The following is a 12,886-nucleotide window of genomic DNA, read 5'->3' as shown; positions in this document are numbered from 1 at the left end:
ATTTCTTCGTAAATTTTTTTAGTAATGAGGTTCTCTTCATAGAGAGAACAAATTACAAGGAATACTTGTTATCCAAATATCTCTTTTAAACTTAATGTGTATATATATATATATATATATATATATATATAACTCAGGTTGTAATATTTCAGTTTTTCAGTTCATATGTATGCTGTACTGTGAACAAGTAAGTACTGTGATCAAGTGATTGCCGGTACAGATAAAGTCACAATGTATCAGTTACTATAAATGAGACTGTTCAGTGGCATTTTCACCATGGAAGCGCATATTGAGATAATTGGCATTGTTAGTTTCCCGCATGAAGCCTATGTTCTCGTAAAATGGTACCAAACGATCTACACAGTCCAAAGATAATTTATAACAACGAAAATAACGAGCTAATTGTACTACAATCGAAACTACTAATTTTCCCAATGATTTCCCTCTGTAATTGTTGTTAACCACTACGTCTTCCAGGCGTCCTCGCTATAAAAAATATATGCATATAGGATTATCTATTTCTAATTCTTGAAGAATATGCAGAATTACGTACCAAGCTACAATTATGAATGAATTTCTGCTCTACGACTAAAGACGCGCATGCTATCACTTTTCCAGAATTTACATCCTCGATGACGACAACATAGTAACCACCAGCGGTCTTCATACTATAAAATCTATCTAAATACAGAACGAAGAAAGCATAATTAGTTTAGTTTGATTATTTACAGAATCTAATTCCCAATTATAAAAACTTACTTAAGAATTGTTCCTTAGTGACATTTCCAACATCTGTCAATTGTGATAGAAGAACTAAAAAACCTACAAGATTTCATAAATAATTGAATTATTTGCAAGAAAGAGTTGAATAGATCCTGTTCATAATGGAAAAAATATTAGAAATAGTAATAAATATTAAATATATTAGACAAATAAGAAAATTAGAAATAGTGATTATATTAATAAACATACAAATAAAATATGATATATAATTAATTATAAATTATAATGCCTTATATCTTATTTGTATCATATAATGTATATTGTATGTTTGATTTTTATTCCCATTTATTTATTTATTTGTCTAATATTTATTCCTGTTCCTAATATCCATCTCATTGTGTACAGGGCCTTATATTATTGTTTAAAATATAAAAATATATTTATATAAAAATTTAACAAGTGATACATCCAATTTAAAAAAATTATTTTTGCTCCCCTCTCTCTCTCTGTACTTATTAATAGAGAGTAGATTAAAATGGACTGAAATTTTTTAGCATATTTTAAGTCTATTGAAACTAATTGAATAAAAAAAAAATTTTTTTTTTATTAAATTGAAAAACTGCATTTTCTATTCAGAATTTTGAATTGAACAGTATTCACAATGTATAGAAAAAGCTGATATTATTTTTAGATTGAAACGCATAAAAATGTGCTTCATGCAATCAATCCTATAAATAAATAAAGATGTATTCGGATTGAAAAGAATTTCTTTTAACGTTCGCGAATGCATATTTCTGAAAATCTGAATCCATTTCAATCTATTCTCGTTTACTGGATATGACATCCAATTACCTTTGTCATAATCCGTACTCTTTAGCGGTCTTATAAGTAACTCAGCAACGTGCGATATCGGCAATCTATCCAATATAGTGGGATTGAAGAGATTAATTTCATCCTCTTCGACAGATTTTTCCTGCGCAATAAAATCAAACGAAGCGATACATTACATTTTCTTTTCCTTATTCGTAACATTACGCAGCTTTATATATTTTCGTGAATTGACTATACGGCATCTCTCCTCCTATCAGCACTTATCAGCTCTTCGTGTAGCAATTTAATAACGCGGCAAAATTTTTCTTCTTAAATACATAGCTTCTTAATTGTTAAAAAACGGTAAAATCGATGAATCCCATATTATATGCAAAATCACAGACTCCTGAGGAAAAGATGCTAACGTATGGACACTGTACCTGCGATCTACTCATGTTTTTGCACTCTTTCGCGGCCCACAAGTTAACCTGTCACTTATCAGTGCCTGCACTGTATGGCCGTGTGCCTGTGCGTACCTGTTCACTCATGGTGGAAGGATTCCACCATGCTGTTCACTGCCTGTCACTTCTCTCAGCTCCTCCAGCTCCTCTCGACATTGTTGTTGTGTTGGTGACGTTGGTGTGCGAACACCGATTGCACCTGCTCATGAGCGGGGACATTTAATATATTCTAGGGTTTTTTATATTATGCGTAACTGGTTTAATAATATTTGTAGTTATAAAACTGACCAATCACAGTCATTCCATTCTTTCGAGGAATAGCTATGATTGGCTATTTCAGTCATATTTTTGAAATGGAGTCTCATGGACAGTCTATACCCTTTTGTTTACGGCGACGCCAACATGGCTGCGATCCTGCGAATACGAAAACGGAGTAAAGTTACTGCGAAGTAAAGATTAATTAATATTTTGAATAACAATGATAAAAGTAGTTATTTGTGGTAATAAGTAATATTCATTGTTTACAAAAGAAAACTTAATGATTATATCATGTGAAAGTATTCCTGACAATGTTTGAATAGCATAATCTACTCTGACTTGTTTGTTGTTTTTAACGTAAGTACGTAATAATTATGTATGATAACGTAAATTAAAGCGAATATAAATGTAATGTAATGCTCCTACAATTTATATGATACGCAGGTCAATAATGAGTTTCAGTAAAAGAAAGATATTTGCGTCGGATACGTCTGATGAAGATGATAGTTTCAATCATCGACGTAGTTCTCTGAGAGTCAACTTGAGTTACAGCAAGATTCTAACAGATTCTGGCAATGGATCTCTCTGGAGAACAGAGATCGAGACTGACCAAAGGAGAGTGGACACGGCGCAAACTATCAAAAGATTATCAAGAAAGAAAAGTATGTATGAGAAGAATCACCAATCTGATTTTGACAACAAAGGTATGCGAGCCATAAACGATACAGACAAGTGTGCTGTAGATAAAAACAATGATAATTCCATTGGAATCAAGAAAGGAATACAGCTGAAACGTCTTACAATAAATCTGGAGGATATAAGTACCAAAGAACGCTACCTTGAAACAAATTGCAACCGTTTGAAGGATGCAATCTTATCCAAAACTAAACAGATATTTGACAGAGAGAACGAGCTTTCTGTAAAAATTACGAAAGTATTGGGAAATGAGAAAAATGGTTTTGCAAGCAGTATTCATAATCCAAACACGGGAAACGGAACAGTTATGCTGGACATGACTAATCTGAAAGAGACAGCAGTCAGCAAGCGTCAACAATATACTCATAATGTGAACGATCGGAAAAGAGAGGATCAATACTCCAATATTGTTACTACACCATCAAATAATGACAGACGAAGCTTCGAGAAAAGTATAGATAAATCTAGATTAATTCAAAGACGATTGTTTGTTGAGGAGGATAAGCAGGTAGAAGGGCAAACAAAATGTAGAATTATCGAAGATGTTGTTCTGAAGAAAAATTTTCCATTATTTTCTCTAAGACAAGTAACTCAAAGCAGTAGTCCTATATTAAGCGGCAGTAACAAAAGACTCAGTTTGGTCAGGAGATCTAAGTTGCATTCTCAAAATAAGATTGAAAATCTGAACAACACATTCTCGACCATACATTCCATTCAGAATTTCGATATAGAAACACCTGTTGTTTGCTCTACTTTCATTGAGAATAATGCAACGGACGAAAAAGAAATTAACAGTGACGAATCTCGTGACACACATACAACGACTAAAGTAATGTCAATGGAGATGACGGAAGTTCATGGAGGCATTCATATGAGTGAAAAGCGCATATCTGTACAAAATAGGAATTCATATATGAATAATTATAGCGAAAACAAGGAAGAGAAATCTAAAAAAGAAAGTATAGAGCGAAACAAAACAGGAATTAGTTCGAGACTAGAAGATGAACTTAACAAAATTACTCAAAGTAATGTACTGCAAGCACATGAGCACGACAGTAAAGCTGAATGTCAAAATGAGCAATGTAATATGATGTCTCTGTCTAATAGCAATAACACAATTCGATCATCTTTAAATGTAAATACTTCATTGGATGCAATGACTGAAACTAGTGAAGCAAGGAACGTTTGGAAATCAAGAAATCACGGAACGGACAATACCAATCGAAATTTCAAAGCTATTAATAATAAAGAATCAGTAGTTTTGAATGATCAACGCGAAAGCACAAATACGAATCGAACTTCGTTGCAAATGAATACATCGGTAGATTCGATGCACAAAACATGGCGAAGGAGAAGCGATAAAGATCATTCTAGTACGGATATGGAATGTTCATCAACAGGAGATAAAGAAATAAATGATATAGACTCTTTAGAAAACATCAGTTTAACTGAGAGATTAAGAAATATCTCTATGAGAAATGAGATTTCTCATAAAGCTAAATTAAAAGTCTCTAAAATGAAGGATGAAGACAAAAGACGCTCGAGTAACAGTAGAGATAGCAACAGTTACGTGGAGGGAACTCCATATCCAATAAGCCGCTCAGTTTTGTTCAGATCACAATTAAAATATAAAACGCAACATTTGGATGATACAGTCACCTGTGGCAGCAATTTAAATTCATTAGAAAATGAAAAAAAAGATGATAAAACTAAGTCATTTGCTTCGTAAGTATTCAAATGTACATATAGATAATGTTAAACATATTATACTTTGAAATATTACTATATGATTTACATAGCGTTATTTAACAAATTAATACTATTAATAATTAATATTTTTTATGTTATTAGGCATTCAAAAGTTTCAAATGAACTGCATATGTCGACTGGAATGCAAAAAACAACAGAAGCTAACTCAGTTATTTTGGAAGATACACCTAACCAGAATTCTTTTGTTACCCAAAATCAATTAACGGTCATCAAAGATACGTCTGATGGAATAAAGTCTAAAACAGGCGAAAATATATTTGTACAAAATACGGAATGTACTCTAGTGAAAAAGAGAAGATTATTGCCACTTACCCAAATTTCTCAATATTCAATCAGCCCAATAGAAGAAAGAAAGTGTACACCTGAGGAATCGGCGTGTACAAAACTAAATAAAAGGACGAAGAAAAAACCTCCAAAAAGAAAATCAATATGTTCCAAGAATACAAATAATATCAAGCACGATACTCCAAGTAAACAAATGCAGTCAGACAGTGATTGTGATATACTTGAAAATGAGAAAAAAGAGAAGAAAACGCGAAAACCGAAAAAGGTTATTAGCAAGAAGATCTGTATCAAGAAATTTGCCGACGAAAAAGTGTTGAATATATTAGAAAGGAGTAGACAGAATAAAACAAATAATTTAGTAGAAAGTAGAGATTCCTTAAATGATTTCGTAAAATGTTGCACAATATCTACTCAATGGAACAAATACAAGTCCCAAAAGATCATCATCGTAACAACTGGATTATCAAAAGAGTAATAAAATCATTACAACTTATCTCTAAGCGTTTCTAATCTTTATTTTCAAATCGAAATAATATTCGATGTTATTTCGGATAAAAATTATAATATTCTATATTTTGTGTATAGGGATAAAAGTTTGATAAAGAGTATCGTCAAATCACTTGGCGCGGCAGAGTTGGAGTTAAATGTGTCAAAACGGACGACTCACGTTGTGAGTACGGGTGTGCGTACAGTGAATCTCCTCCGTGGTATAATAAGGGGCTGTTGGCTCGTTACTTTAGAGTGGGTTCTGAAATCCTTGGAAAACAACAAATGGCTGAATCCAGAGACGTTTGAGATGAAACATTTCTCTAAAGCTGTACAGGTAAGACACCGCATACGTGATAAATGTAGAATACAATGTAAATCTACTCGCATGTTATATAACATAGATATTCTTTTGCAGGAAAATCGAAAAGACAGGCAATTATTTGGACCCTCATATATCCCAGAATTGTTCGGCGCATGTGGATTTATATACGTCGAGCACAAAACAACCGTACCATGTAATACGCTCAAAGAACTTATAAAGACAGCAGGCGGACACATTACCGAGAATACCAAGCTTGCTAAAATTATTATTGGCACAAATGGCCTAAAGGAAACCTGGGTTATAGATTCTATTACAACGGGTGAACTACAACTGACTAAGCTTTATCAATGGAATAACGCGAAATAGACTGAAAGTACTTGTCCAAATATCATACAAATTGAAGATTTATATGACGATATTATAGCATAAAAGATATTTGTATATTAAATTTTTTTTATCAAATAGTTTACAGAGATCATGTGAAAAATATTATTTATATTATACTTTCACAATTACTATTATTATTCATTTATTCATATATATTATTGAAGAAATTATATGAAAGAAGTTCATATATAAAAAATTAAGTTATTACATTATAGCATACTTATAGCTCTTTATATGTAGAGTATATAAATTAGAGATGCATCGGATATCCGAGAAATATTCGGTATTTGATATTATCCGATACTTTTTACTATCCAGTCGGATAACTGGATATTATTAGTATCCGGTAATATATGGCTGAAATTTTATTTTAAGTTTGCATAGAGAGAATTTTATTTTGTCAAATTTTTTTGGAAGTCATACCAGATATCCAATCAGAGAAATATACGATCGGATAATTGCCATGCCGGATATCTAATATTTGATAATTTTACGATCTGATACATCCCTGATATAAATAATTTAATTTATAAAGCAATTGTATAAAACGAGATTTCAGTTTATCGATGATAAGAGAAAGCTATAATATTAAATATTTTTTCTAGGTATATAATATTTACCTTAATTTATATCACTACAAATCAGATATTATATAGATATATTTTACGACTATTTATTTTATAATATATGTACAAACAATATAAAAATATATATATTATAATTACGGTTCTTTACATAATCTTGCTTTAAACTTCTAAATATCTATCATAATTCCCAATATACCTCATTTTACTGATGTGATACGCACAATAAATCCAATGGAAAAATTCGTACTACCTATTATATATATATTACCTATTATTTTTTATCAAGTTTAAAAAAACATACTTATTGTTTTATCTTATCATATATTACAAGTGTTCGTACTCTATTTTTGAAAGACAGAATTACTGGGTGACAAGTACGTTAAAATTCATTTGTGTTCCTATTAGCGTGACGATACGCACACGTGGGTGTGTACACAGGTGTGTGTTATGTGCGTGCCCGTCGAAATGACGTTTCGCGTACTACTACGTGCAAGGAACGGATTCAGGTTAGGTTAAGTCACATTCGCGGAGTATTTTCGTGCGACTAGCAAACTCTAGCAGCACGCATGGGAACGGGATGCAATGTGTCAAATTAACACGCGTTTGCTAATATGTACCTTCGCATTTGTTTAACGGCGCACTGATTTACGCGTCTCGGCCGACCATGGATTACACCTACGAAAAGTGAGTGGCAAAATCGCGCCGTAATTGCGTTCTCCTTTTCCTTTCTTCACGATCGCGCACGATAATAGTCGCGCTTCGGGCTTTAGTTGCTCTTATCGTGTTTATCTTCCGCATTGTTTGCACAATCGCGATTACTTTTCGCGTACACGTCGACGAGCACAGTGAAATTGACAACAATGCCCGAAGCACTTGGCCCGCGTGAATAAAATAATGGAATAGTACGTTGTACATTTTTGTTTTAAATTGTATCATATTCTTCAAATAGATTACACATATCTTAATATACTGCATATTACGTTATTAAGTTGCTCCTTATCAAAAGAAGAAAAGTGATTACATATGTGCACTGTTGAAAACAATGGATGCAGAATGTCATTGTTATGGATCGCATTATAACACTTACAGTATTATATATGTATATAAATTCATGGTTATTATATCATTATTCATTATAATGTTAAATATTTACGTATTCCAGCATTGCAGTGCGCGATGGTCCTTCTGTAGACACATGCATTTCATTCCCTAGATATAATAGAACAATAATCACAGATGTATATGCAGGAATACCTGAGAACCTATTGCTAAATGCAATAGGATTTCTGGTAAGACTTTGACTTATTCTTTATTATTATTTGAGAGATATGTTAGTATAAGAAAGATAATGATATATATTTTGCAAGATGCTAATGTACTTGAACTCTATTGACAATAAGTTATAAACTGTAATGTCTAATGTAATGTATTATTCTTGACAGCTTTTAGTTATTTTATTTGGTTTATTACGTAAAAAAGCATGGAATTATGGACGTCTCGCATTATTACACAAGTCTGATAACAGATGGATGGAGCTGTTCTATGGTGTTAATGAAAACAGAGACACTGATCCCTTATGTGTCGAAGCTTCAGTCAATTCTCAACTCTCTCAGCTGGATAGAGGATTTCTCTCATGGATTGTTACCGCTTTTAAAATTACGTTAGTACTCATAAGGGAACTTTTCCAAGTGTCACTCTGATTTCAGGATAAAATTCTAGTTTTCATTTCACCTTTACTAGTAAAAGCAAAATCAAAATCAGAGTTTCATTCTGAAATCAGAGTGACACTTGGAAAAATTCTCTTGTCGGTGCGCTTAAAACATCTTATTCATATCTTGCTATATTTTAATGTATAACTTATTTTGTTCAAAATAATATTATTGCAGCGACGATGAATTATTGCAACGTGCAGGGCCTGATGGATTGTTATACATTATGTTTGAACGTTGCTTAATCATATTGACCGTCATGATGCTTATTGTATCGCTGTGCATAGCCCTACCAATAAATTTTCACGGAAGCATGCAACCAGGGGACAGCGCAACATTTAGTCATACAACATTGTCAAACCTGGAGCCCACATCCTTTGGGCTTTGGGTGTATACAGTACTGCTCTTATCTTATCTGCCAGTTGGTGGATTTATCATGAGAAATCGTTTAAAACAGGTATTGCCAATTAATCGGTTAAGTATATTTGTAAGATATATTTTATTTTTTTATATTCAAAAGATATAAATGTTTTATGTAATATATGTATTACAAGTGAGAATGTGTTTGTGGACATAGGTGCGAGATACTAGGCCTACTGGAGAATTTGTAGCAAGAACATTATTGATTACAGACGTACCGAAACACCAATGTACTGTTGAGAATCTTACCGAATATTTTAAGTATGTAGAAAAGGACCTTCTTTAATCATAAACTCTTTTTTTGGCAAATAATATTTGTCGCTGATATTAAAAGAAATTGGAAAAAATTTTATCATTCTATTCTTTGATCTTATTTTTATATATTAATCTTTTCAGAGAAGCATTCCCTGCCTTAACAGTGGAGGATATTACATTGGCTCACGATATAAGACGTCTTTCAAAACTGGATGAAGAAAGAGATTGTGCGGAACAGGCGCGTTTATATTGCGAAAGTTATGCTAAGAAGAGAGAACCTTTGAAAATGTATCCTTATCCATGTGGTCAAATTCTTGGATATTGTTGCAATAAGGTAAATGTATCAATAAAATAAAATATGAACGTATGCGAGCATAAAATTGATTACTTTATATATATATTATCGCGCAAGTTCTTATCTTTAATTCGAACCATTGCATTTGTAGCAAGTGGATGCTCAAGAATTCTACGCCAACGAGGAAATACGATTAACAGCACTAGTTGAGGAAGAAAAGAATGTAGCACTTAGTAAAACTCTTGGAGTTGCTTTTGTAACTTTAGGTATTTTACGTAATATTACATAACGTTTCCTTGCTTTTTTTGATTATAAACAAATTCATAATAAATAATTAATAGGGACACCCGGTGCTGCTAAAACTATGCGCAAACAGCTGAGGTCCTCGCCGAATATAAAGTGGACCGTGGATTATGCACCGATGCCATCAGATATATTTTGGGAAAATTTAAGCATCCCCAGGCCGTGTTGGTATCTAAATGCTGTATTAATAAATTGCGCTTTGGGACTTATATTGTTTTTCCTTACTACACCGGCTGTAAGTCAATTTCTTTCAGCAAAAGCACATTATAAAATGAAAACTATACAAAGAAAAAAAAAAGAAAAAGATACACTTAAATACGTATATAGCAAAGAAACTGATACTTATGGCATTTGAAACAATAAATAACATTTTAATCTTCGATCAATTCTTTTTTATTTTTATTTATAATGTTTAAAAATTTATGTTTTTAAATGTAATTTTAATTTATTTATTTTTAAAATTTTAGGTCATAGTGACAACTGTGACCAAATTACCAATTACTGGAGAAATTAAGATTCTTAGTCCAGTGCTTTCATCTTTTCTGCCTACTGTATTGTTAGTCAGTGTAGCTGCTCTAATGCCTGCATTAGTCGGGAGAAGTGAATCGCTCGTGAGACATTGGACAAGAAGCAGCTTAAATCGTGTTATTATGAGAAAAACGTTACTTCTGTTGCTACTAATGGTGCTTATATTACCTAGTTTAGGATTAACTAGTGCTGCAGCATTCCTAGATTGGACTGTGAATGGCCGAAATAATACAGCGAAATGGGAATGTGTATTCTTGCCAGATCAGGTGATGTTTCTGACAGTAAAAAATATCGCATTTATTTTAAGTTAATTCAATAAGAAAGCATACTCTTTCTCCTTCATACTTCAATATTCATACGGCATAGATTTGTATAAGAATATAAAATTTGCAGGGCGCACTTTTTGTAAATTATGTCATAACTGCAGCCTTACTTGGGAGCGGATTAGAATTGGTTAGATTTCCGGAACTCGCGCTATACACTTTCAGACTCTGTATAGCTCGCAGTCGGGCAGAAAGAATACATGTCAGGAAAGCGGTACTATGGGAATTTCCATTAGGAGCTCATTATGCATGGTTGTTGCTAGTTTTCACTATGACAACCGTCTATAGTCTGGCGTGTCCCTTAATCACTCCTTTTGGTCTACTATATCTTGTAGTCAAGCATCTGGTACAATAACTTTGACAATATCTTACAATTATATATATGATTGTGACAATGTGTCCTATAATGAAACTATTATCTTAATTAGGTGGACAGGCATAATCTATGCTTTGCATATGGACCGAGTATTGGCGGTGGTCAATTAGCTGGAGCGGCAGTTGGTGCTGCAGGAGCTGCGCCAGTTTTAGCGCAAGCTGCTCTTTTAGCCTTAGGCTTGGTAAGAGTTGGTCTATCTTCGTTAGCTGCAGTGCAACTCACTGGTCTCTGTGCGAGTATTCTGGGCCTGGTAACCGGCGTTACATTGCCGTTATCGAAACCTAAGGTATTATAGTTTAAATAGCTTAACGAAAAACCACTATTGAAAATTTCATTCAAAGTTGTAGATTGTATTGAATGATTACTAACAATTAATGTATGTGACTTTGGAATGTTATTAATTTTTAATTGTTTTTATTAGACTTCAGTACCAAAAAGGGATCTCTCGACGGGTCAAAATTTCGTGGCACCAGTATTGCGAAAGAATCAGATATCCACAGAAGAAACTATTTCAACTGCTTCAAATTCAGAAATAAATTTACCAAGTCCGACAAGTACCACTTCCTCTGTACAAGAAAGTCCAAAGCTTTATCAAAACTACGGGGGCGAACAGAGAGTTTAATATCTGTGTGTACACACACACACGCGCGCGCGCGCGCGCGCACACGTGTGTGTATGCGTTATACTCGATATATGTGCAAGAATACAGAATGCTCCGTAATTTGTTTAAGAAGTTACATTTTTAGAAATGTATTAAATTGTTAATATTAATGATGCAATTTAGGGAAACTGCAGCACAAATAATGTATATTCTTAATATTGCTTATCACGTTAAATTAACACAGTTATAATTAAAAAAAAACTGGAAAATACTGTTTTAACATCACTGTCTACTTACGTTCACAATTGTATTTACGAATTCTTCATTACTGCATAAGTGCTTAATCGTGATGTGTATATATATATAAAAATGATTACATTTAATATAATTTTAAATATAATTTTCAATTACTTGCATAATAATTAGATATTAAGAATAATTAAATAAAGCCTCATCAAGGGCTTACACTAAGTAATTATTACTTAAAGAATCTCATTTCTAAAGAAAGTGAACAAGTAGATCTATCCTATCATTTCAAATCTGGCAGTACAAAAATATAAAATATCTACACTTAATACATTTTAATATTATAACTGTATTATATTGACACCTTAATGTAATAGTGTTATGTAATAACTTTAAAATAATAAGCTTATAATTATACATATTTTATATAAAAATAGGTTTTTTTTAATTAATAAAGTGTAATAATTCTGATTTTCTTATAACAAATATAATGTGATTATTCTTATGTGGAAATTTTGAATAATATGTACATACCAACTTCACATTTATCATCAAATTAATAGCAATAATTATCCAGTTTTTAATGATTTGGTAGATCAACTATTTTTAATAGTAATGCAATGATTGCGACACAGAAAAATATAGTTAAGCAGGATATTTTATTTTCATTCTGAGAATTATGTGAAAGAACGCACCTTATAATATTTTATGCATTTTTCATCCTATTTATATATATATAAAGAGAAGTGATATAGTATAATGATTATATATGTATATATGATAAATTTTTCGGCATATAAATATACATATGGAAGATTAGAAATTCAGATTTCAACATTTAATTACTTGATCTAATTAATATACATTCATAATCCTTTTAGATTTTTCAATCTTTTAAAGGTAAATAGTTACAGACATATATATATATATATGTACAATACCTTAAATAATTATAAATCATCATGATTATGATATAATTATTATCTACTTTGGATTTGTTCTGTTTTCATAAACTCAAAAAATTAGATTAGAATACATAATT

At 32.0% G+C, this 12,886-nt stretch overlaps 3 protein-coding genes across 5 annotated transcripts; 2 read left to right on the top strand and 1 right to left on the bottom strand.

Moving 5' to 3' along the window:
• Positions 1–135: 135 nt before the first annotated feature.
• On the bottom strand, positions 136–2,163 carry Gnpnat (glucosamine 6-phosphate N-acetyltransferase). 2 transcript variants are annotated; one of them, XM_018508082.1, is made up of 5 exons: positions 1,974–2,163; positions 1,576–1,696; positions 760–822; positions 554–681; positions 136–486 (listed from the first exon to the last, which is right to left on the bottom strand). In XM_018508082.1, exons 1-5 carry the CDS (start codon positions 1,986–1,988, stop codon positions 244–246), a joined length of 570 nt encoding a protein of 189 aa, XP_018363584.1. In that variant the 5' UTR covers positions 1,989–2,163; the 3' UTR covers positions 136–243. The 2 variants fall into 2 exon arrangements, with proteins under 2 accessions (XP_018363584.1, XP_018363585.1); XM_018508083.1 differs by having other exon boundaries at positions 2,070–2,163.
• Positions 2,164–2,703: 540 nt separating this feature from the next.
• Positions 2,704–6,214, top strand: MCPH1 (Microcephalin). The gene is made up of 4 exons (XM_018508081.1): positions 2,704–4,673; positions 4,800–5,474; positions 5,589–5,826; positions 5,908–6,214. The coding sequence occupies exons 1-4, from the start codon at positions 2,704–2,706 to the stop codon at positions 6,178–6,180; spliced, it is 3,156 nt and encodes a 1,051-aa protein (XP_018363583.1). The 3' UTR covers positions 6,181–6,214.
• Positions 6,215–7,253: 1,039 nt separating this feature from the next.
• Positions 7,254–11,790, top strand: Tmem63 (transmembrane protein 63). 2 transcript variants are annotated; one of them, XM_018507995.1, is made up of 12 exons: positions 7,254–7,472; positions 7,951–8,077; positions 8,231–8,448; positions 8,675–8,954; positions 9,075–9,178; positions 9,314–9,506; positions 9,619–9,733; positions 9,809–10,005; positions 10,238–10,564; positions 10,692–10,967; positions 11,050–11,283; positions 11,419–11,790. In XM_018507995.1, exons 1-12 carry the CDS (start codon positions 7,453–7,455, stop codon positions 11,617–11,619), a joined length of 2,292 nt encoding a protein of 763 aa, XP_018363497.1. In that variant the 5' UTR covers positions 7,254–7,452; the 3' UTR covers positions 11,620–11,790. The 2 variants fall into 2 exon arrangements, with proteins under 2 accessions (XP_018363497.1, XP_018363498.1); XM_018507996.1 differs by lacking the exon at positions 7,254–7,472 and adding an exon at positions 7,479–7,690.
• Positions 11,791–12,886: the final 1,096 nt, after the last annotated feature.

Source organism: Trachymyrmex cornetzi, unplaced genomic scaffold (assembly GCF_001594075.2).
Source record: "Trachymyrmex cornetzi isolate Tcor2-1 unplaced genomic scaffold, Tcor1.1 scaffold248, whole genome shotgun sequence".
NCBI lineage: Eukaryota > Metazoa > Arthropoda > Insecta > Hymenoptera > Formicidae > Trachymyrmex > Trachymyrmex cornetzi.
Note: the sequence above shows the minus strand (reverse complement) of the source record. Positions and strands in the feature narration are given on the sequence as shown.

Bases quoted from the DNA above. Each gene is read 5' to 3' on its own strand.
- Gnpnat (XM_018508082.1), bottom strand. The intron at 823-1,575 runs GTAATTGGATGT...GAAATCTTGTAG, and splicing joins GAGTACGGATTATGACAAAG to GTTTTTTAGTTCTTCTATCA. The intron at 487-553 runs GTACGTAATTCT...TATTTTTTATAG, and splicing joins TCATTCATAATTGTAGCTTG to CGAGGACGCCTGGAAGACGT.
- Tmem63 (XM_018507995.1), top strand. From the start codon at position 7,453: ATGGATTACACCTACGAAAA. The intron at 9,507-9,618 runs GTAAATGTATCA...TTGCATTTGTAG, and splicing joins TTGGATATTGTTGCAATAAG to CAAGTGGATGCTCAAGAATT. The intron at 9,734-9,808 runs GTATTTTACGTA...AATAATTAATAG, and splicing joins AGTTGCTTTTGTAACTTTAG to GGACACCCGGTGCTGCTAAA.
- MCPH1 (XM_018508081.1), top strand. From the start codon at position 2,704: ATGAGTTTCAGTAAAAGAAAGATATTTGCGTCGGATACGTCTGATGAA. The intron at 5,475-5,588 runs GTAATAAAATCA...TTTTGTGTATAG, and splicing joins ACAACTGGATTATCAAAAGA to GGATAAAAGTTTGATAAAGA. The intron at 5,827-5,907 runs GTAAGACACCGC...ATTCTTTTGCAG, and splicing joins ATTTCTCTAAAGCTGTACAG to GAAAATCGAAAAGACAGGCA.